This window comes from Chiloscyllium punctatum, chromosome 17, assembly GCF_047496795.1.
Source record: "Chiloscyllium punctatum isolate Juve2018m chromosome 17, sChiPun1.3, whole genome shotgun sequence".
Classification (NCBI taxonomy): domain Eukaryota; kingdom Metazoa; phylum Chordata; class Chondrichthyes; order Orectolobiformes; family Hemiscylliidae; genus Chiloscyllium; species Chiloscyllium punctatum.
Window position 1 is genome coordinate 51062297 of NC_092755.1, and position 24757 is coordinate 51087053.

General features: G+C 41.7%; 1 protein-coding gene across 3 annotated transcripts in view; it reads left to right on the forward strand.

The window, feature by feature from the left end:
- The first annotated feature begins 2890 nt into the window (after window positions 1-2890).
- The window catches only part of top3b (DNA topoisomerase III beta), a 73848-nt gene continuing 51981 nt past the window's right edge, over window positions 2891-24757 (forward strand). Inside the window, exons 1-5 of one of the 3 annotated variants that reach the window (XM_072587109.1) lie at window positions 2891-3058; window positions 12337-12468; window positions 12869-12975; window positions 13535-13612; window positions 21667-21863. In XM_072587109.1, coding sequence (XP_072443210.1) covers window positions 2989-3058; window positions 12337-12468; window positions 12869-12975; window positions 13535-13612; window positions 21667-21863 — 584 coding nt within the window. In that variant the 5' untranslated portion in view covers window positions 2891-2988. Of the gene's footprint in view, window positions 3095-12336; window positions 12469-12868; window positions 12976-13534; window positions 13613-21666; window positions 21864-24757 lie in introns of all 3 variants that reach the window. The other 2 variants (XM_072587110.1, XM_072587111.1) reach the window with 2 other exon arrangements.

Here is a 24757-nt window from a genome sequence, read left to right on the forward strand (position 1 = left end):
ATTAGGAAGAGTCAGTATTGGGATCTTTACTATGCATGATATGGTATTGATCCAGATTTTGATGTGCAGGGGACAATTTCAAAGTTTGTAGATCACACAAAACTTGGAGTCATTGTAAACATTGAGAAACACAGTGTAGAACTTCAGATGGACACAGACAAGTGGTGGAGTGTACAGATATATGAAAAATGAGGTTCAATGCAGAGAAGTGTGAGGTGATGCAGTCTGTAGGAAGAATATGAACAGATAAAATAACGTGAGGGGTACAATTCGAAAGGGGGTGAAGGTGCATAAGGAACTGGGTATATATGTGACAAGTGGAGAGTGCGTTTTTAAAAAAATCATTCAAGGGGTAAGGGTGTCGCTGATTAGGCAGCATTTATTGCCTCTCTTTAATAACCCAGAGGGCACTTAAGAGTCAACCACATTACTTTGAGTTTGGAGTCACATGTAGGCCAGACTAGATAAGGATGGCAGTTTCCTTCCCTAAAGGCATTGATGGGTTTTCTGACAATCGATTCATGGTCATTCTTAGACTTTTAGTTCCAGATTTTATTTATTGAATTCAAATTCCATCTGCCACAGTGGGATTTGAACTCAGGTCCCTCGGTACATTATCTGGATCTCTGGATCAATAGTCCAGAATAATAGTCCAGCCACCAGGCCATCACCTCCCGTTAATAAAACATACAATATCCTGGGCTTTATTAATACAGGCAGGGAGTACAAAGCACAAGGAGATGATGCCGAACTTACATAAGTCACTTGTCAAATCTGAAATAGTTTGCATTAAGGTCTGGGTACCATACAATAGGAAGGATGTGAACACATTTGAGACAGTGCTGAAGAGATTAACAAGAATGATTCTAGAGATGAAAAATTTCAGTTATGACAATTTGGAGAGATTGGAACTGTTCTGCTTGGATTTTAAAAAATGCTAAGAGCACATCTGATGAAAGTTTTCAAAATCACAAGAGGATTGGATAATGTAGAGAGATAAACTGTTCTTGCTCAGGAAAAAAGCAAAAGGGTCCAGATTTAAAGTGATTTGCAAATGAAACAAATAGAAGGTGAAACAAAATTGTTCATGCATTGTTTAAGTCTGGGATGTGCTGGAGGCAGGTTCAATTGAGGCATTCAAGATGGCATTGGATGATTATTTATATGGAAAAAATGTGTGAGAGTACACTGTTGACATCCTGGCTTTCATTGAGTTGGCATGTCTGAGTTCTATCCTGATCTCAATTAAAATGGTGATTAAGGATACTTGAGTTAACTTTAAACGATGATGACGTATGTGAACATTTGAAAGTGTTATCAGATCAAGCAGCAAAGGAGATCTTGAGAAAAATCTACAGTCTTAATCTCAGAGAGAAACACTTTGAAATGTGGCAATATGGCTGCATTCTCATGGGTGCTGATTGTTGAAATAATCTGGTATTGTGAGGAATCCTGCTTTCTCTCAGTGTTCAGTAAATTGATTATGGTCACAGCAATAATAAGACAAAAGCCAATGACAAATTGTACATTGGCTTAATGGGTTGCACACTTGCTTCTGAGCGATGGGATTGTGTGTTCCAAGTCACGCACTAGAGATTCAAAAATACAATTGACATTGACATTCCCCTATTGTGCTGAAGTAAATCAGAGATGCTATTTTTCAGCTGTGACTCAGTTAAGCTCTCTTGGCCTCTGAATTACAAGGTTCTGTGTTTCAATCCCACTCTAAGGCTTCAACTTTGGGCAAATACCATCAAAGATGGTACTGTGGTGCAATACTAAGGAAGTGCTGCACTGTTAAAGGTGTTGTCCTCTGGATGAGAAGTTAAATTGGTGTCCCATCTACTTGTTCAACTGGATATGAAAGATCCCACATAATTTCAAAAACAAAAGTGTGATAAACTGTACCTTTAAGAGAGAATTGTTGTGTCCTGTTTCTTTTGAAGAGGGGTGTTGTAAACCTTGCACTGAGGTCTTTGCTTCATGGAAAGCAGAGTAAATAGCTTTAGTTTTTTTTAAAAGTACACAAAAAAAGCAAGAGTGGGTGGAGCCAGACTCTCAGATCTAGAGTTTTAGTTTTTGTTGAAGCAGTGGTTTGCAGCAAGATGCTGGATACAGCTCTCTCTCTGCTGCTAGATTCGTTCCATCAGTATTCCATCTCCTGGATGAGAGGAGATCACAATTGAGGAAAAACTGTTTTGCTGAATTTGCATGTGCCAAAGGTATGTTTATGGGATGCTGCTATATTGGAACAGTTAATGAACAGAAGTTAAATAATATATAATTTTGTTAAGCATCTCAATAGAGTTAAAGTTATGCCTTTTTTGTTTGTATTTTAACTGTGGTGTCAGAATAAAGTGTGTTAACTTAAAGCCTAGTCAATAAACCAATTGAAAGCATCTGGAATGCAGCTCCTTTCACTTGCCTCTAAAAAAAGATAAAAGTTAGAATGGTCCATAACAGACGGAAAATTTCGTTGATGTGTGCTAGGGCCAATATTTAACCCTTTATCGACAAACAAATAAATTATCTATCATCATAATATTGTAAACCACATTTACAAATGGGCAGAATAAGGCTGCTGGGATGTCAAAACAATCAAAGCAGAAGCTTGTGCAAAATGGTCTTGTTCAGATCCATTCTTTTCATAAAATGGCTCTAATTTTTTTTAATGTACAACATGGCTTTAGCATTTTTTTTTCAAAACAAGTGATAAGACATCAGTTTCACCGATTGTCAAAATATGTAGTAAATGATTTACGTTTTTGTTCTTTGGAAGAGTCCCTCTGGTTTCCTCGGTTTGGTCGCAGCTTCCAGTGCCCCGTCAGCAATGAGCAGAGGCAATCGATCACCTGCCAGACCCCGCGGTCACCATGGAAACCGGCCGGAACCGGAACCGGAAGTCTAGTCAGGAGCGCCGGAAGGCTCGTGCGTGGATGTCATGCCGACGGCCTGAGCGCAGTGGCCGTGCTGTGTGAGGCCGGCATCATGAAGACGGTGATGATGGTGGCTGAGAAACCGTCTCTGGCTCAATCCATCGCCAAGATCCTGTCGCGGGGTGAGTGATCCCGGACCGGCAGTAATCCGTATGAAGGTGTGGGCTCGTTCCTGCGAGCTCAGCCTTTTCGCGGCAGATCCGAGGCCAGTTGTGGCACCGCTTCGGTGGCTGTTTGCGAGTGTGAAGCTGGCGATTTCCTTTTATTTCTCAAGCAGTTTGATGTACCATGATGGCACATTAAAGCGCGTTGGAAACCATCTGTTCACTTTGTAAAATTTGTACCCTGTATTAGTGTAGTCTGATTGTGGCGTTTACAACTCAGGCACAACATTTGAGATGGTTCAAATCTATCTTTGATTATCGAGGACACGTTTTGGTGCGGAGACTTGAGCGAATTTTTCTAAATTTCACGTGTCCTATTTTAGAAGGGGTGACTTTATAGAGGTTTACAAAGTCATGAGGGGTATAGAATAAGGTGAAGAGCAGCTGTCTTTTCCATAGAGTGTGGAATTTCAAGGCTGAAGGCATATTTTTAAAGCGAGAGGAGAAAGATTTAAAAAAAGACACAAGGGGCAATAAACTTCCAGAAGAAGTAGTGGATGTGGACACAGTTTTAGCATTTAAAAGATATTTAGATAAGTATGTGAAGTACAGGAATTCTATGAAGATGTATATAATAGAGTTGACAAGATGTTTGATAAAGTCCTGCACGAGAGATTATTGTGTATGATTAAAGTGGATGGGATTGGGGGAAGTGTATTGAGAACTGGTTGACAGAGAAGAAACAAAAAGTAGGATTTAGTGGATCCTTTTCAAACTGGCAGGCAGTAACTAGTGGGTTGCCAGAGGCATTGGTGCTGGGACCCTAGCTATTCACAATATATGTTAATGATTTGGATAAGGGAACAAGATGTAACATCTCAAAGTTTGCAGATGATACCAAATCGGGCAGGAGGGTGAACTGTGACAAGGATGCAAAGATCCTTCTGCACAATCTGGATAGTTTGGGTCACTGGGCAATTCAATGGCAGATGCAGTATAATTTGGATAAATGTGAGGTTATTCACTTTGAAAGCAAAAACAAGAAGGCAGATTACTACTTGAGTGATTGTAAATTGGGAGAGGGGAGTGTGCAGTGGCACCTGGGTGTCCATGTGCACCAGTCGCTGAAGGTAAACATTGGTTTACCTTCAGGTCCAGCGGATGGTAAAGAAGGCAAATGGTAAGTTTGCCTTCATTGCAAGACGTCTTGAGTACAGGAGCAGGTATGTGTTGTTGCAGTAAGACAGGGCCTTGGTGAGGCCACACCTAGAATATTGTGTAGTTTTGGTTTCTTTTCTGAGGAATGATTTTCTTGCTCTCGAGGGAGTGCAGCGAAGGTTTACCAGGCTGACTCCTGGAATGGTGGGATTGACATATGAGGAGAGATTGACGAGGTTAGGATTATTTTTGCTGCAGTTCAGACAAATGAGGGGGTATCTCATAAAGACTTATAAAATTCTAAAAGGATTAGACAGGGTAGATGCAGGGAGGATGTTCCCGTTGGTGGGTGTGTCAAGAATCAGGGGTCACAGTTTGAGAATTCAGAGTAGAACATTTAAGATGGAGATGAGATATTTCTTCACCTAAAAAGTGGTGAGCCTGTGGAATCCATTACCACAGGGAATAGTTGATGCCAAAATATTGAAAATAAGAGATCTGTCCAGCATGAAAGAAAATCTAATAATCTCTTGGGGGTGTTCCTCAGCGTTGCCATAACTGAATTCCCTATGATCAATGTTGACCAGAAACATAACTATATAATTAAGCTCTATAAATACTGTGGCTATGGTAGCGGATCAGAGGTTGGTTATTCTGTGATGAGTAATTTACTTTCTTACTCCTAAAGCCCATCCCGCCTCCCGTCAGCCTCACACCAGCCACCGCTGCTGCACGGTTAGCTCTGTTGGCTTGCAATACAGAATAATACTAACAACTTGGTTCAGTTGCCACACTGGCTGAGGTTACCATGAAGAACTCTCCTTCTTAACCTCTCCCTTTGGGGCGTGGTGACCCTCAGGGTAAGTCATCACCAGTCATGTCTCGTTAATGAGAGAGGGAAGCCCTGTGGCATGGTAGGATTATCTCAACTTCAATTTTATCACCACTGGCATACAGTAACACAGTGTGTCCCATTTGAAAGATCCAATACAACAACTGACCAAGACTCTTTCAACAACAATGTTGAAACTAGTGCCCACAATACCTAAAATAACAAGAGTAGCAGATACATGAAACTACCACCACTAGCAAGTTCCCCTCAGGTCATACACCATCCAAACTTGAACTGTACAGCATTTCTCTGATGCTAGGTCAAAATCTTGGATTCTGCTCCTTCACAGCACTGGGAGTGTACCTACAGAGTTTCAAGAAGGTGGTTCACTATTATCGTCTCAAGACCAACATTCTTCTTGGGGAGGAGTGTGTGGGATTCATGCATTTATGGGGACTCGGCTATGGAAATGGTCTTAAGGACTTTATAACCTAGATGTTATTGGAGAATAAAGGCATATGCTGAGCCATACATGAGAAGTTAGCAAAGGTAGTTTTTAGCAGGGAGAAGGTTAAGAGGTGAAGCTATTTTCAACTGGGATGGCCAAAATAGTTGGAGGTCTCAAGGACATATTGTGGGACAAAGGTAGGGACAAAAAGCTGGAGTCAGAGAATTGAAAGCTGAGGGAGAGAATAGAGGGCTGGTTGGTGCTGTGGAAGGATTTTGAGATGGAAGATTTTAACATCAGTTTTAAAAATAGAAACAGTTCAATAAATGTGGCAATAAGTGCAAGCACAGTGGTAATATAACTGGATTACTTATACAGAACTCCAGGCTAATGTTCTAGAGACATGGGCTTGAATCTCACCATGGCAGTTAATTAAGTTTAACTCAAGTGAAAAATATCTGGAATTAAAACTAGCTTAAGGTCAACCACGTAACCACTATTGATTATTGTAAAAATTCATCTAACTCACTATTGCGTTTATGGAAGGATATCTACTTACTTGGTCTGGCCTACATGTGATTCTAAACTCATGGCAATGTGACCGCTAGGCAATTAGAGATGAGGAATTTTGTGAATAAATGTGGAACTTGTTGAGGGACAGGATATCAGCAGTTGTACCTTGGAAGTGTTATTCTTGGAACCTCTGCTGAATCTGGACTAGAGACGACAAGTGTGGATGCAGGTTTCAACTGTGGTGAAACCGAGGTCAGATACGATCTGCTAGATATTTTGAAGCTGGGATTTGAAGCTCTAGTGTTGGATGAATAGAATGTTTATTATTCATACAGTGTGATTCATCCATATAGCTGTATTCTGCAAATCCCATCTGAGAGGATAAACATAAGAGTTTTGGGTAAAATGTGTACGGGCAAATCAGCTAAGTACAATCAAAGGTGAATAATTATTAAAAATTCTCAATCAAGTGACTGAAAATGGAAAAATGATGAACTTTGAAACATAATAAAGAAGGCATTCGGACAATGTGGTTAATCAGTGTGGTTGGATGAGTGTAAACAGCTTCACTTGGAAAAGAATTAGTTGTTAAAATTTACTTTCTATGAACCTGTTCATTGAAAAACTGTGAAATGTGCACACTTAAAATAATATGAGACTAAATTTAAGGCAGTTGTAGTTGCAGTATTGGTGCATTCACGGTTATCCCAAATGGCAAGTGTTTGCTTATTTTTGTTTTCTGTCAAATCATGGTTTGCTGCTAGGTTCCACTACCTCTACTCTTTTCCTGTATCCCTTCATTTTATTTTACCTTCATATGCTTATCCAAATTGAATCTGACTTCATCACCCTCTCAGAATGTCATTCTAGACCTTTACTACAGGCTGTACAGGACGTTGGTTCGGCCACCTTTAGAATATTGTGTGCAATTCTGGTCTCCTTCCTAGCGAAAGGATGTTGTGAAACTTGAAAGGATTCAGAGAAGATTGACAAGAATGTTACCAGGGTTGGAGGATTTGAGCTATTGGGAGAAGTTGAATAGGCTGGGACTGATTTCCCTGGAGCATTGGAGACTGAGGGGTGACCTCATAGAGGTTTATAAAATCAGAAGAGCATGGAAAGTGTAAATAGACAAGATCTTTTCCGTAGGTGGGAGAGTCCAGTACTAGAGGGCATAGTTTTAGGGTGAGAGGGCAAAGCTATAAAAGAGACCAAAGAGGCAACTTTTTCCACACAGAGGGTGGTGCATGTATGGAATGAGCTGCCAGAGGATGTGGTGGAGGCTGGTACAATTACAACATTTAAAAGGCATCTGGATGGGTATATGAATAAGAAGGGTTGAAGGTATATGGGCTGGATGCTGGCAAGTGGGACTAGATTAGTTTGGGATATGTGGTCAGCATGGACAATTTGCACCAAAGGGTCTGTTTCCGTGCTGTACATCTCTACGACTCTACAGACTGCATAAGAAAATATCTCCATATCATCTTTGATTCTTTTACCAATCATATTCAGTCTGTTTCCTTTGGTTTTTGACCCCTTCACCAAGTAGAACAGTTTCTCTCTCTTCATGATTGCGAACACCTCTATCAAATCTATACTCAACGTTCTACTCTTAAAGGAAAGAAAATCTCCATTTCTTCAAAAGAAAAATAATGCGATTCTAGAAATCTGAAATAAGACCAAAAAGTCCTTAAAAGCTTAGCAGGTCAAGCAGCATCTTCAGAGAAGAACATAATTAAAGTTTCAGGTCAGTGGTCTTTCATCAGAACCGAACAGAAGTAGGAGTGTAAGTATAATTTAGACAGTGGAAGGGGAAGAGGAAGCAGTTTCTGAAACCTTAGTTTCTTCAATCCATTCTCATAATTGGTTCCAGAGATAAGAATTTCATTCTTGTAAATACTTTCTGTAGTCTCTTAAGTCTTTGCACGCTTTCTAAAGTATGATGCCCAGAAATGGGCACGATATGCCCATTGACACCCAACTGGCATCTTATAAAAGTTTATCAGGGCTCCTTTGCTTTATTTTTTAACAAACCTAGAATCTTATTGAGTCTTTTATCCACCTTTTCACCCTGTCTGTCACCTGTAACAATTTGTGCATGGATAGTGCCATGTGTTCTTGTTCCTGTACCTCTTAAGAGTTATGTTCTTTAGTCTATATTACCTTTCCTCAGTCTTCCTACCAATATGTCTCACTTCACACTTCTCTCCATTAAACTTCATCTACAACGTCTCAGCCTGTCCACCAGCCATGTGTGTCCTTTTGAAGTTTAGGTTGGAAGATTATGGCTAGTCACTCTGCAGCCTTATCCCTTACTTCACCCAACATCTTATCATCCCATCAGGTAAACTATAAAACTAAAAGATATGGAAGCAGAAGCAGGCCATTCAGCCAATCGGATCTGCACCACTAATCAATTAGATCATGGCTGATCTGATCATCATTAACTCAGCTACCTTATCCCCCATGACTTTTGATTTCCTTCCTGATTAAAAATCTGACAATCTCAGAAGTACAGCCAAACATTTTAAATAAATCTACTAGATCATTTATCCAATCCATTATCAAAGTTATTTCCTCATTTCCTATTGTTTTTGCTATTCCTTGTTAAATCACGTTTACCTAGGTGTCTGAATTACTAATCCAGTGACATTGTCTCGTTCTCCAGTGGCAGTACAGTGACATATAAAGTCATTTTATAATCTTGACAATACATATGATTAAAACTCAGATCTGGCATAGGCTTGATAGACTAAACGCACTCCTCCTTGTAACATGTTATGAGTATGTATAGAAATCACCCTGATAATAGAAAATTCTTACCTTGAAGAAAGACATGGTTGCCTCATAGTATGGACTCTGCAGGTACCAGAGAATACTGTGGATTTGCAAAAGGTTCTACAGAAAGTGCTGTTTGTTCTTCATGTTATATAAGGAATTTCGCCTACATATTAAATTGTTGAATGGCTCATTTCTCATTTACGTAAGTATATTTTAGTGACTATGTACACTATTTAGATCATCTATGTCTCTTGAATAATCTCAGTTGTAATTCATTATTGTTGTTGGATGCTCTTTAATCCCAATGAGCTTTTGGGATTACAGCTAAGGCTTCCTTAAGTGCAGAGGTGGTTATGGTGCTCTGCATCTGTCAGATGAGATTGCAAATGAAAAGGTTTGTCATGTGAAATATTAAATTAATTTTTCATCTCCCATTCATTTCTGAAAATTGAATAGAAGGGAAAAGAATGCTTTGCTCCCTAGGAAGTGCAAAAGGTTTATTGATGCTGTGGTTGTTTAGCTAGGAGAAAGTGAGGACTGCAGATGCTGGAGATCAGAGCTTAAAAATATGTTGCTGGAAAAGCGCAGCAGGTCAGGCAGCATCAAAGGAATAGGAGAATCGACGTTTCGGGCATAAGCCCTTCTTCAGGAATGTGGAGGGTGTGCCAAGCAGGCTAAGATAAAAGGTAGGGAGGAGGGACTTGGGGGAGGGGCGTTGGGAATACGATAGGTGGAAGGAGGTTAAGGTGAGGGTGATAGGCCGGAGAGGGGGTGGGGGCGGAGAGGTCGGGAAGAAGATTGCAGATCAAGAAGGCAGTGCTGAATTTGAGGGTTGGGACTGAGAAAAGGTGGGGGGAGGGAAATGAGAAAGCTGGAGAAATCTGCATTCATCCCTTGTGGTTGGAGGGTTCGTAGGTGGAAGATGAGGCGCTCTTCCTCCAGGCGTCGTGTTGCCATGGTTTGGCGATGGAGGAGGCCAAGGACCTGCATGTCCTTGGCGGAGTGGGAGGGGGAGTTCGTGTTCAGCCACGGGGTGGTTGGGTTGGTTGGTTGGTGCGGGTGTCCCAGAGGTGTTCTCTGAAACGTTCCGCAAGTAGGCGGCCTGTCTCCCCAATGTATAGGAGGCCACATCGGGTGCAGCGGATGCACTAAATGATGTGTGTGGAGGTGCAGGTGAATTTCTTACGGATATGGAAGGATCCCTTGGGGCCTTGGAGGGAAGTGAGGGGGGAGGTGTGGGTGTAAGTTTTGCATTTCTTGCAGTTGCAGGGGAAGGTGCCGGGAGTGGAGATTGGGTTGGCGGGGGGTGTGGATCTGACGAGGGAGTCGCAGAGGGAGTGGTCATTCCGGAATGCTGATAGGGGTGGGGAGGGAACTATATCCTTGGTGGTGGGGTCTGTTTGGAGGTGGCGGAAATGACGAAGGATGATATGATGTATCTGGAGGTTGGTGGGGTGGTAGGTGAGGACCAGTGGAGTTCTGTCCTGGTGGCGATTGGAAGGGCAGGCTTCAAGGGCGGAGGAGCGGGAAGTGGCGGAGATGCGGTGGAGAGCATCGTCAACCACATCTGAGGGGAAATTGCGGTCTTTGAAGAAGGAGGCCATCTGGGTTGTCGGTATTGGAATTGGTCCTCCTAGGAGCAGATGTGGCGAAGTAAAAGGAATTGGGAATATGTGGTGGCGCTTTTACAGGGGGGCAGGGTGGGAGGAGGTGTAATCTAGGTAGCTGTGGGAGTCAGTCAGTTTATAGTAAACGTCCGTGTTGAGTCGGTCGTCCGAGATAGAAATGGAGAGGTCTAGGAAGGGGAGGGAGGAGTCTGAGACGGTCCAGGTAAATTTGAGGTCGGGGTGGAAGGTGTTAGTAAAGTGGATGAACTGTTCAACCTCCTCGTGGGAGCATGAGGTAGCGCGATACAGTCATCGATGTAGCGGAGGAAAAGGTGGGGGGTGGTGCCAGTGTAGCTGCGGAAGATGGACTGTTCCACATATCCTACAAAGAGGCAGGCATAGCTGGGGACCATGCAGGTGCCCATGGCTACTCCTTTGGTTTGGAGGAAGTGGGAGGATAGGAAAGAGAAGTTGTTCAGAGTGAAGACCAGTTCAGTCAGTTGAAGGAGGGTGTCAGTGGAAATTGCGGTTGAAATTACTGGTTGGTTCGGCGGGAAAGGAAGAAGCGGAGGGCTTTGAGTCCTTCGTGATGGGGGATGGAGGTGTATAGGGACTGGATGTCCATGGTGAAGATAAGGCGTTGGGGGCCGGGGAAGCGAAAATCATGGAGGAGGTGGAGGGCATGGGTGGTGTCCGACCGTAGGTGGGGAGTTCTTGGACTAAGGGGGCAGGACCGTGTCAAGGTATGCAGAAATGAGTTCGGTGGGGCAGGAGCAGGCTGAGACAATGGATCTGCCGGGGCAGTCAGGCTTGTGGAGTTTGGGCAGGAGGTAGAAACGGGCGGTGCGGGGTTGTGGGACTATGAGGTTGGAGGCGGTGAATGGGAGGTCCCCTGAGGTGATGCTGTTATGGATGGTCTGGGAGATGATGGTTTGGTGGTGGGAGGTGGGGTCATGGTCAAGGGGGCAGTAGGAGGAGGTGTCCACGAGCTGGCGTTTAGCCTCAGCAATATAAAGATTGGTATGCCAAGCTACCACCACGCCTCCCTTGTCTGCCGGTTTGATGGTGAGGTTGGGTTTGGAGCAGAGGGAGTGGAGGGCTGCACGTTGCGAGGGTGAGAGGTTGGAGTGGGTGAGAGGGGTGGACAGGTTGAGGCGGTCAATGTCGTGGCGGTAGTTGGCTATGAAGAGATCGAGGGCGGGTAAGAGGCCAGCACGGGGTGTCCAGGTGGATGGGGTGTGTTGAAGGCGGGAGAAGGGGTCGTCAGAGGGTGGGTGGGAGTCCTGGTTGAAGAAGTAGACGCAGAGGCGAAGGCGGCGGAAGAAATGCTCAATGTCTCGCCACGTGTTGAATTCATTAATCTGGAAGCGTAGGGGGATGTGGTTGTTTAGCAGTGGTTATGTGTAGGGATAAAAGCTATAAGGCTTAAGATTTCAATAGACATTATTGATGTTTCCATAAGTTAGACCTTATTCAAGCTACTTAATTCCTTCCTGGCTATTAAGGCTATTGTGGCACAGTGTAGTGACCATACCTCTGAGACAGTTGACCTGGGTTAAAGTCCCAATTGCTCCAGAGTGCCTAAAAACATCTCTGAACAGGTTGGTTAGAAAATATCTTTCCTGGCTGTGAGGAAAACACATGGTGCAGTGATAGTGTACCTATATCTGGGCCAGGAGGACTGGCTTCAAGTCCCACCTGCTCCGCAGGTGTATCATGGCTAAGGCTCTTGCCTCTTGTCAACGTGGGAATACTCCATAAGCACTCCAAAGCACTTCACGCTTTGGAGTGGGTTTCACGGTGAAACAGTCCTGAAAAAAAGTGTTGAATGATTGGATTTGAAAGCAAAATTTGAAAAGCTGACTGACAGTGGGTGTGTGAAGTCTGTATTTGGCCTCAGCAGCTCTGAAATTCGCTGTTCATTGAGCTTTATTTTCATTTATCTTTAATACAGGTAACTTCAACTCCCGGAAAGGGTTAAATGGCGTATGCTCAGTACATGAGTACACTGGAACTTTTCTGGGGCAGAATGTTCGATTCAAGGTGACATCTGTCTGTGGCCATGTGATGACCTTGGATTTCATCGGTAATATGGATCTTGTTGTGGCTGTCCATTTGTGGGGGAAGAGGGGGAATAGAAGAGAATGAAAATTTCTTGTTTTTAGTTTTTAGTAATTAGCTTACAAGTACATTCCAGAAATGAATATTCCTCTATCTGCTTTGTTTAAAAATCATACATTTTGAGAATGTGATTGTTCGCAATTCCTTCATAGCTTCATCATTGGTCCACATCCATAATGAAAGTCTTATCACTCATTAAAGTGGAAAGCTCTTAGATTGGATTCTGGAACCGGACTTGGATAACATGGATGGCTTTTCTTGTTTGATTGCCATTCTTGTGTTCAGTGTTCTGTGACAGTAGGAGTATTTGACATTAATTGTTATGGATGAAGCAATTTAGACTATGTCTTCACGTTTATTTTCAGGTAAATATAACAACTGGGATAAAGTTGATCCAGCAGAGCTTTTCAGCAAAGCTCCAACGGAAAAGAAAGAAGCTAACCCCAAACTCAACATGGTGAAGTTCTTACAGGTATGAAAATTGAGACCCTCAGGCAAAGTGGTCATGTTCTTACTGGCATTGTAAGTTCCACCTCCAAGCTCAATTGATTAAGTATGGGTAAGTAGCATACTGGAGTGCGCATAACTGTGATTAATTTTTAACAGGTTCTGGTTACTTACTATGAAGCTGTATGTAAGTTTGTTTACTGACTAGATGTAGAGTTGCTACTTATTCAGTATGATAGGGTCACTCACTGTACTAATTAGTTGTTACCATTTATTGAAGCATTACAGCACTGTGATTTTTGGCAAAGTTCACTTAAATAATGATAATGTTGTGTCAAATAATATACATCATATAGAAAAAGAGTGCAGCAGGTTTGGCAGTATATATGGATAGAAAAACAGCTTCAAAGTTTCAAATCAAATATAATTAATAAGGTTCAATTTGCTGAGTTTCACTAACAGTTTCAGTTTCTTTTCATGTTTCAAGAATCTGTAGGATTTTGCTTTAATTCAACATTAATCAAATATTGCTGAGATTTTTTGAGCGCTTAATGACATTCCTTCATAAATTTGTCTGTTTTGAGCAGGTAGAAGGGCGAGGCATTGACTACATTGTGCTGTGGCTGGATTGTGACAAGGAAGGTGAAAACATCTGCTTTGAGGTAAGGTGTTTTTTGTTCTGGGGCTCTATATAATCAAGTTCTATTGCTATGTCATTTTCCTAGTATTTCTAAGCTCTAGATAATCAACATCTAAGTTCAAAACAGAAGCTTTTAACTTGGAACCAAAAGTGAGAATTGGACAAAGATAGCAAATTACATCCATTACTCATTACAGGATGAATCTTGTTCCATAGTGTCGTTTAGGTGTGAGTATTCAATAATTGGGTAGCTTAAGAAAAATAGCAAGCTCTCTGGAAAAGTGTGTTTGTGAGATTCTTTATTAACGTTTAGAACCTTCCATGGCCTTATCTCTCCATAACTCAGTCATCTCATGGAGCCCTGCAAACCTCTGAGATATCTATTTCCTCTAATTTTGCCTACTTGTGCATTCCACATTATAATTACGCCACCACTCATAGCTGCATTATCAGTTGCTTCGGCTCCAAGTTCTCTGTACTCTATCTCTACTTCCCTTCTTCAAGATATTTCTTCAAATATACCTTTTTAAACAAACTTCATTTGACGTATACCCTTATTAGGTTCTATGGCACACTCATTTAATATTGCTCTCTGAAGCACTTTCAGAAGTATTATTGCATTTAAAGTACTATATTAATGCAAATTGTTGTTAGGTGAGCAATGGGAGATTCTTCCATTACATTTGTCTATTCTAAAATTGAAATGTCATCCTTTGAAAGCGTAGTGATAAATAGCTGAAGTTTGTCCACACCAGTATATAATTTAGGGCAGTTACTGCTTTGATTTGAATGTGCAAAATCACATTAAAATTTTGAAAATCGATGATGGTCTTGATTTTAGTAAAGGTATGTGCTAAGAACCTATATAATTTTGACTTCACTAATACCTTGTAATTCTTGATGCAGGAATGCAACATTATTCCATAGACTTTAAACTCTTTAGACTTTGAGTTATAATGTCAATGCCTTTATCAGTACTGGTCAGAACCAGAAACGTTCCTTCAGTGCACAGAAGGGTCTCAGAACTCAAAATGTTAATTCTGTTTTCTCTCCATAGATGCTGCCAGACTTGCTGAGGTTCTGTCTATACTTGCCTTCTATCGTGGTAGTTGCATAAATGCTTGTTGTCATAGCATGGCACTGCAATCTGCCATACAGACCTGTAAAGTCTGATTCTTTCTATTTGCTCATATTATTCAAATATGACAGTTGTGCCTGAAACCAGGAATGTTTAGAACAAAGAACAGTTTAACACAGGAAAAGGTTTTTCAGCTCTCTAAGCCTGCGTCACCACGTTTTGCCCTTCCATACTGATCTTGCCTTTATTTAGGGGATCTGTATCCCTCTATTCCCTTCCTATTCATGTATTCATCTCGGTGCTTCTTGAATGCTGCTGTTGTGTCTGCTTCCACTGTCTCCTCTGGCAATGTGTTCCAGGTAGTAACCACCCTTTGTGTGGTAAAACCTGCCTCACGCATCTCTTTTAAACTCTTCCCCCACCCCCAAACCTGTGTCCCCTAGTAATTTGACCCTTCCAGCCTACTTTCCACTCTATCCATGCTAATTGTAATTTTATAAACCTTTATCAGATCACCAGTCAACCTCCTGCATTCTATTGAAGACAAACCCAGGCTATCCAATCTTTCTTCATAGCTAAAATCCCCCATACTAGTCACATCCTGATAAACCTTTCTATACTCTCCAAAGCATCTGTACCCTTCTGGTAGTGTGGTGACCAGAAGTGTATGCAATATTCCAAGTGTGGCCCAACTAAAGTTCTATAAAGCTACAGCATAACTTGTCTATCTTTATACTCAATGCTCCTTCCAAAGAAGGCAAGCATGCCAAAGCCTTTTTTACTACTTTATCTACCTGCGCTGCCACCTTGAGTGATCTGTGGACCTGTACACGCAGATCCTTCTGCATATCAATACTCCTTAGGGTTTTACCATTCGTTGTCTAATTTCCATCTGTACTTGACATTACAAGATGCATTACCTCACATTTGTCTGGATTAAACGCCATCTGTCATTTTTCTGTCCATGCCTCCACCTGATCTATATCCTGCTGTATCTTCTGATAATCCTCCTCACTATCTGCAACTCCACTAATTTTTGTATCATCTTCAAACTTATTAATGAAACCAGCTAAGTTTTCCTCCAAATCATTTGTGTAGAATGCGAACAGCAGAGGTCCCAGGAATACCACTGGTCACATCCCTCCCTTTCGAAAAGCACCCTTCTGTTGCTGTCCTCGTAATTTGAAACCTCTGAACACGCGCTGGCTCTGATTAATGTTAAGGAAATTATGGCACTTGCTATTGTTGTATTACATTGAATAGATGCTGGTATAGATTGGAATTAATCCATTGTGGCAATGATTGGCACAAAATATGTGGTAAAAGCGGGCACATTAAGCATAATTCCTATAACTATAAGCTGACAGTATGAGACATTTCTCAACAATGAACTTTCTAGCACAAAAGTCCTGGAAGCTCAGAAACTCTGGTTTCTGTTTGTGATACAGCAACATAGGAAAGGAGTAGACCAATCAACCTGTTGAGCTGTCCTGTCATCAGTATGATCATGGCTAACTGAACACCTCAGTGCCTTTTACTCACCCCATCCCAATTACCCTGTTTGCCTTTGACAAGCCAAAATCTGTCAACCTCTACCTTAAATATAGTCAAAGATTAAGCTTCTGCAAATCTTTATGGTAGAGAATTTCAAAGGTTCACAACCCTCTAAATTAAGAAAAACTTCTAGATTTTAAACAAAGTGGCATTCTTCTTATTTTTATAATGTACCCCATGGCTCTAGAATTGTCAACTTAGTGTAACATCTTATCTCATCTACCTCTTATCCCATTTAAGTGTATTGTAGGTTTCAATGACGTCACCTGTCATTTTTCAAAACTCGAAAGAATATAGGCCCAGTTTATCTAATCTCTCTTAATAGGATAGTCTGGCCACCCTGGGAACAAGTTTGGTGAACTGTTGTTGCACTCTTTCTGTGGCAATGACATCTGCCTTGAGATAACGAGACTAAAACTCTACCCAAGTACAATCTAACCAAGCTTCGATACAATTGAAGTGAGACTTCACAGCTGTTCTCAAATCCTCTTGCAATAAAGACTACCACTCTAGTAGCCTTCCTGATAACTTGCTGCACCTGCATGTTATGAGTTTGTTTGATTTATTGTCACATGGACCCCGATATAGTGAAAAGAGTTGTTTTATGTGTTATACAGGCAGATAGTACCATACAAAGTGCATCAGGATAGCAGAACAGAGTGCAGAATACAGTGTTACAGAGACAGAGAAGGTGCAGAGAGCGAGAGGTCAACATGAAAGTTTAAAAGCTCCATTCAAACGTTTGATAAAGTCGAGAGGAAGTTGTCCTTGAATATGTTCATACGTGTATTCAAGCCTTTACATCTTCTGCCCAATGGAAGAAGGTGGAAGAGAGTTTAATCAGATTCGGAGGTGTCTTTGATTATGTTTGAGGAGAAAGTGAGGACTTCAGATGCTGGAGATCAGAGCTGAAAATGTGTTGCTGGAAAAGTGCAGCAGGTCAGTCAGCATCCAAGGGGCAGGAGAATCGACATTTCGGGCATTAGCCCTTCTTCAGGGTTCCTGAAGAAGGGCTCATGCCCGAAACGTCCATTCTCCTGCTCCTTGGATGCTGACTGACCTGCTGTGCTTTTCCAGCAACACATTTTCATCTTTGATTATGTTGGTTACTTTTCCAAGGCAGCGGGAAGTATAGATGGAGACAATGGATGAAAGGCAGGTTTGCATGATGGATTGGGCTGTGTTCATAACTCTGTAGTTTCTTGCAGAAGAGCAGTTGCCATACCACGCTGTGATGCATCCAGAAAGGATGCCTTCAATGGTGCATCTTTAAAAGTTGTAAGAGTCTTTGTGGACAAGCCAAATTTCCTTAGATTTCTGAGGAAGTAGAAGTGTTGTTGTACTTTCTTGACTGTCATGTTGACGTGGGTGGACCTGGACAGATTGTTGGTGATCATCACTCCCAGGAACATGACGCTCTCGACTTCAGCACTATTGTTGCAGACACAGGCATGTCTTCCACTCCACTTCCTGAAGTCAATAATCAGCTCCTTTGTTTTGCTGACATTGATAGACAGTTTGCTGTCTTTACACCATGCCACTAAGCACTCGGCCTCTTTCATGTACTCTGTCTCTTTGTTGTTTGAGATCTGACATGCAAAGTGATGTCGATAGCAAACTTGTAAATGGAGTTGGGGCAGAATTTGGCCGCACAGTCAGAAGTGTATAAAAAGTATAGTAGGGGGCTGAATACACAGCCTTGTGGGGCACCGTGATTGAGGATTATCATCAAGGAGCTGTCGTCACCCCTCCTTACTGCAGTCTGTTGGTCGGAAATTCGAGAATCCAGGGAGCAGAAACCTAGATCCTGGAGTTTAGAGATAAATCTGTTTGAAATAATGGTTGACATAGGCATTCTTGTTCCTGATGAAGAGCTTTTGCCCGAAACGTGGACTCTCCTGCTCCTCCGATGCTGCCTGACCTGCTGACATGCTTTCAACTCTAATCTCCAGCATTGGCAGTCCTCACTTTTGCATAGGCATTTTTGTAATCTGGACATTCCAGGGATGAGTGAAAGGCCCAGGACCTGGCGCCTGCTGTGGACTTGTTGTGATGGTAGACGAATTGCAAAGGATCAAAGCAGTCTGGTAGACTGGAGTTGATGTGAGCTATGACTAACTTCTTGAGGCATAGCCTTTCGTGATTTATTGACAAGGACACCAAAGTCCCTTAATACATCTACACTTTCCAACCTCTTACAATTTAAGAAATACTCTACACATCTGTTTCTCTTACCAAAGTGGATAACCTCACATTTTTCCACATTATATTCCATCTGCCATGTCCTTGCCCATTCATTAAATCTGTTCAAATTCTCCTGAACAACCAGGGCCCAAGTACTGATCTTCATGGTATCCCACTAGTCACAGCCTATCAAAGCTGTAAATGGCCTATTTATTCCCGTTCTGTTTTCTGTCTGTTATAGAGTCATAGAATTGTACAGCACAGAAACAGACCTTTTGGTTTTACTCATCCATGCCAACCAGACATCCTAACTTAATCTAGTCCCAATTGCCAGCACTTGACCCATATCCCTCCAAACCCTTCCTATTCATTTACCCATCCAGATGCCTTTTAAATGTTGTAATTGTACCAGTTCCACACTTCCTCTGGCAGATCATTCCGTGCACACACCATCCTCTACATGAAAAAGTTGCCCCTTAGGTTCCCTTTTAAATTTTTCCCATCTTAGCCTAAACCTACTCACTCTAGTTCTGGACTCTCCCAACCCAGGGAAAACAGTCCTCTCCCTATAGCTCAAATCCTTCAACCCTGGCAACATCCTTGTAAATCTTTTCTGAACCCTTTCAAGTTTCACAACATGCTTCTGATAGGAGGGAGACCAGAATTATACACACTATTCCAAAAGTGGCCTAACCAATGTCTTGTACAGTTAACTAATCATTTATCTATGACAGTACATCACCACCTATCCCAAGTTTCTGACCAGGCTCCTGTGGGAGACTTTATCAAAGCTTTCTAAAAATCTAGTTAAGCTGAGTCCATGTGCCCCCCCTTATCAATTTTGTTAGTAACATCTTCAAAAAAGTGACAAATTCTCTGCCTGATCAGATCATTATTGTCCAAGTGTCTTTTTATCACATCCTTTGTAATAGATTCTAGAATTCTCCCTACAACTGATGTAATACTAACAGGTTTGTAGTTCCCTCTCGTTCCCTGCTTAAATAGTGGGAAAGCTGTGTCACTGTTCAATCCACAGAAATAATTCCAAAAGTATTGGAAGATAATCACCATTGTATTAATTTCTCTAGCTACATCCTTCAACAGCCTGGGACTTAGAACATAAGATCATAGGAATTTAATAATTTGCAGTCCCATTAATTTATCCAGTACAATCATCTTATTAATACTTAATTTCCTTCACATCCTCATTCTCCCTAGCTACTTGGATTTCTAGTTCTGGGAGATTTCTTATATTTTCCTCAATGGAAACAGACTCAAAGTAATCATTTAACAACTTTGTCACTTCTGTCTTCGCCATTATAAATTCTCCTGTAATGGACCCATGTTCACTTTAGCCAATATTTTCCTTTCTGCATACCTATAGGAGCTTTAAAAGTCCATTTTTATTTTTTGCTCGATTGCATTCATAGTCTGTTCTCCCTGTTTTTATTGGTTTCCTGGTTCTCCGTTGCTGTATTCTCAAAACCTCCCAATCCTTCAATTTACTGCTATTTTCTGGCAATTCTTTTGCCATTTCTTTTAACCTTGTGTGATCCTGAACTTCCTTTAATAGCCATGGTTGACTGATGTTTTTATAAGTTGTTATAAGTCATGTCATAGTTTTTTGAAGTCTACCTGGTACCCTGTCCAGTTATGCCTTTTGTTGTATTTTTCCAGTCCGCCTCATGCATTCAAATTTCTCTTATTCATATTTAACACCCTTGATTCAAATTGAATCACCTCATTACCAAATACAATGTAAAATTTTGTCATATTGTGGTTACTTATCACCAAAGGTTATTTTACAACAAGATTGTTAATTAACCCTTTTTCATTATGTAAGAGGTAATGGTGCAATGTATTGTCGTGGGACAGGTAATCCAAGTAATCAGTAACATCCTGGGAACGGTAGATAGTGGAATTTGAGCTGAATAAAAATCTGGAATTAAAAATCTAATGGTGATCATGAGACCATCATTAATTGTCAGGTTCATTAATCTCCTTTAGGGAAGGAAAGCTGCTGTTCTTACCTGATCTGGAATACATGTGACTAACTCTTAACTATCCTCTGAACTGGCCTAGTCTTTTAGTTAAGGACATTTTTAGGGATGTGCAACAAATGCTGGCCTAGCAGTGCCACCCTCCTCCCATGAATTAATATTAAAAACAAAAATTAGATCTAAAATATCATGTCCTCTAGTTGGCTGCTAGAAAACTACCCCAACACTCCAGAAACTTGTCCTCCTTAGTCGCAGTGCTCAGTTAGTTTAACAGTCTAAATACGATTTGAACTAACTCATAACAGTAATGCCCATACTTTTCTTCTCTTATCTCCGAATTAATACCATGCCTCTCACAGCCGGTACTATTTGGAGAGCCTATAGAAAGCTCCAATCAATTTCTGCTGCCTATTGCTGTTTCCTAGTTCCATCCAAACATTGTTCTTCTGATCTGACATCTTCTCTTACTGATTTATAAATCCCATCTCTAATTACAAGCAGAATTGTCTGTCCTTCCAAAATGTCGATTATCATTGAATATTCAGTCCCAGTACTGGTAATTCTGCAGCCAGGTTTCTGTCATGACAATTAGATCTTATGTATATATCTCTACATCTGAAAGAAAATATCTCAGAATTACGTTACAAGTCTAGTAGGCCCACCTCAGTGTCTTTAGTCTCTTGCTGTTAGGTGTTATCATCTAGTTTAGTTGGGCAGGGATGCCCAAGACCAAATGGAAGTTGGAACAGGTGAGTGATTATGTTAATTAGGTATTCATTTGTTCTCCATATATGTGTACATGGGGAACAAACAAATCAGTTTGTTGGAGTTTAGTGATATGTAAGTTGAAATAAAGCTCTAACCAGAAAAGTATCTGTCTGAACTCTGTCCAATCAATCTTTCAACCTCTGTTTGATAAAATAACCTCCTGTAAATTGATTCAAAAGTATACCAACAGACTTCCTGTATAGTGAAAGACTTCAAATTTAAATGTAATTTGAAGCTTTTTTTTCCAGTAATCTGCATTAGAATCACAGACCAGAGTTGTACGAATTATTCAGTTTCCAAAGTAGAACATGTGAGCATAATCAATACAAGCCTTACCCACATCTTCAGAGACTGACCAGCTGCCCGCCAATCCCTAATGGTCACAATACCAAAGACGTTATCACTAGATGTTTAATTAGATTCATTTTTATACACCAGTTAAACTTTACAATCAGAATACTGTACTGTTCTGTGTTTTTTGTACTCATTCAGGTAATTGATGCTGTTCGACCTGTTATGAACATTGCTCGTGGGAATGAGAGGATGATTTATCGTGCAAAGTTCAGTGCCATAACAGATACTGACATTAATAATGCCATGAATCAGTTGGGTGAGCCGAATCGGAACGAGGCACTATCAGTGGATGCACGTCAAGAGCTAGACTTGCGAGTAGGATGTGCTTTCACGAGGTACGGCAAGTGTATATGCATACGTTATCTATTAACGCTGACTGCCGTATTATTTCTATTCACTCGAGTGATGTGGGCATTGCTGGCTGGCCAGCATTTATTTCCCCATCCTTGATTGCTCTCAAGAAGGCGGTGGTGAGCTGTCTTCTTGAACCGCTGTGGTTTATATGCTGTAGTTAGACCCACAATGACATCAGGGAGGGAATTTCAGGATTTTGACCCAGCAAAAGTGAAGGAACAGCAATGCTTTTTCAAGTCAGGGTTGTGGGTGGCTTGGAGGAGAACTGCAGGTGGTGCATTTCCCATGTATCTGCTGCCCTTGTCCTCCAGATGGAAGTGGTCGTGGGTTTGGAAGATGCTTTCAAAGGATCTTTGTGGAATTTCTGCAGTGCATCTTATAAATAGTACATGCTGCTGATACTGACCATCAATGGCAGAGGGAGTGGATGCTTGTGGATGTAGCGCTAATCAAGCAGGCTGCTTTGTCCTGAATGGTGTAAAACTTCTTGAGTGTTGTTGGAGCTATACTCATCCAGGCAAATGTGGAATGCTCCATCACACACCTTGTTGATGGCGGACAGTCTTTGGGGAGTCGGGAGATGAGTTACTCGCTGCAATATCCCTAACTTCTGACCTGCTCTTAGCTACTGTATTTGTATAGTGAATCCAGTTGACGATAACCCACAGGATGTTAATAGTGGAAGAAATTCAGTGATGGTAAGGCCATTGAAAGTAAAGAGGCAGTGGTTAAATTATCAATTAATGGAATTGTCATTATTGGGCATTTGTGTGGTCCCAGTATTACTTGCCACTCTTCAGCCCAAGCTTGGATATTATCCAGTTCTCGCTGTATTTGAACATAAACTGCTATAGTATCTGCGGAATCGCAAATGGTGGTGAACATTGTTTAATCTTCAGTGAACATGCCCACTCTGAGCTTATGATGGACAGAACGTCAGTGATGAAGCAACAAAAGATGCTTGGGCATGGGACACCACCCTGAGGAACTCCTGCAGACGTGTCCTGGAGCTTAGATGACTGACCTCTAACAAACACAACCATCTTTCTATGAGCCAGGTATGACTCCAACCAGTGGAGATTTCTGTTGATTCCAGTTTTGCGAGTGCTCCTTGATGTCAAGGACTAACACTCTCAGCACGCCTCTGGAATTCAGATGTTTTGTCCATGTTTGAACTGAGGCTGTAATGACGTCAAGAATTCATTACCCCGACCCTCGGCGTCAGTGAGCAGGACATTGCTGAGCAGGTATGGCTTGATATCACTGTTCATGATGCCTTCCGTTGCTTTACTGATGATCGAGAGTAGACTGATGGAATGGTAATTGGGTGGAATAGATTTGTCCTGCTTTTTGTTTACAAGACATACCTGGACAATCTTCCACATTGTCAGGTAAATGCCAGTGTCATAGCTGCACTGGATAAGCTTGGCTAGGTGTGCGGCAAATTCTGGAGCACAAGTCTTCAATATTGTTGCTGGAATATTATCATAGCCTTTGCAGTGCCTTCAACCATTTCCTGATATCACGTGGTGTGAATTAAATTGGTTTAAGACTTGTATCTGTAATGCTGGAGATCACTGGAGGAAGTCAGGGTGGATCATCCACTTGACACTTCTGGCTGAAGATTACTGTGAATGCTTTCGCCAAATGTTTTCCACTCATATGCTGGGCTCCTCCACCTTTTGAGAATGGGGCTATGTATGGAGTCGCCTCCTCCAGTGAGTTGTTTAATTGTCTGCTACTATTTGTGACTGGATGTGGCAAGATTGCAGAAGTTAGATATGATCCACTGGTTCATGGATCACTCAGCACTCTGTTATTTGGTGTTTACTAGCTTCACCAGGTTCACATCTCATTTTTAGGTATGCCATGTTCTTTTTCTGTCATGTCTTCCTGCACTCGCCATTAAGCCAGGGTTGAATATCTGGCTTGATGGTAATAATAGAGTGGAGCCTCTGCAGTGCCATGAGATTATAAACTGTACTACAGAATGACTCTGCTGCAATTGTTGGCCCAGAGTGCCTTATGGATGCTGAGTCCTGAATTGCTAAATATGTTAGAAATCTGTCCCATTTAACACGATGATGGTGCCACACACAGCGGAGGGTATTCTCCATGTGAAGGTGGGATCTTGACGCCACAAAGACTGTGCAGTGATCACTCTTACTGGTACTATCATGGACAGATGCATCTGCAGCAGACAGCTTGGTGAGAATGAGGTCAAGTATGTTTGTCCCTCTATTTGATTCCCTCAGCACCTGTCGCAGTCTAGCAGCTATGCTAGTTTCTTTAGGACCTGACCAGCGTAATATTGCTGCCGCTGAGCCACTCTTGGTAGTGAGCATTCAAATCCCCCAGCCCAAGTACATTCTGTGCCCTAGCCAAGTACATTCAGTGCTTTCATCAAGTGTTGTTCAACATGGAGGAGTGCTGATTCATTGGCTAAGGGAGGCCAGTATGTGGTAATCTGCAAGAGGTTTTCTTGCTCATGTTTAAGCTGAAGCCATGAGCTTCATGAAGTTTGGAGCCAATGTTGAGGATTTCCATAGCAACTTCCTCGCAAATGTATACCACTGTGTTGCTGCTTCTGCTGGTGTGACAGGACTTACCCAGCTAGCAATTTAATGATATGTCTTCAAGGAAAGTGGGTCAGTATTGGTAGATGGTAGATCATCAATTAAGTGCTTATGAAGTAAGTTGATAAAACCCCTATTGTAAATTCAGTAGAAATTGGTCACTCATTCCCAGTGCAGGTTTAGCACCGATGCTTCCAGATTCTATCTTAGCATTGAAAGTCTCCCATATGGGCGTTGAGAAGATCATCAAGGGGTATTAAAAGCTACCGAAGCTAGTTCTTAGTCATGTTTTGACCACA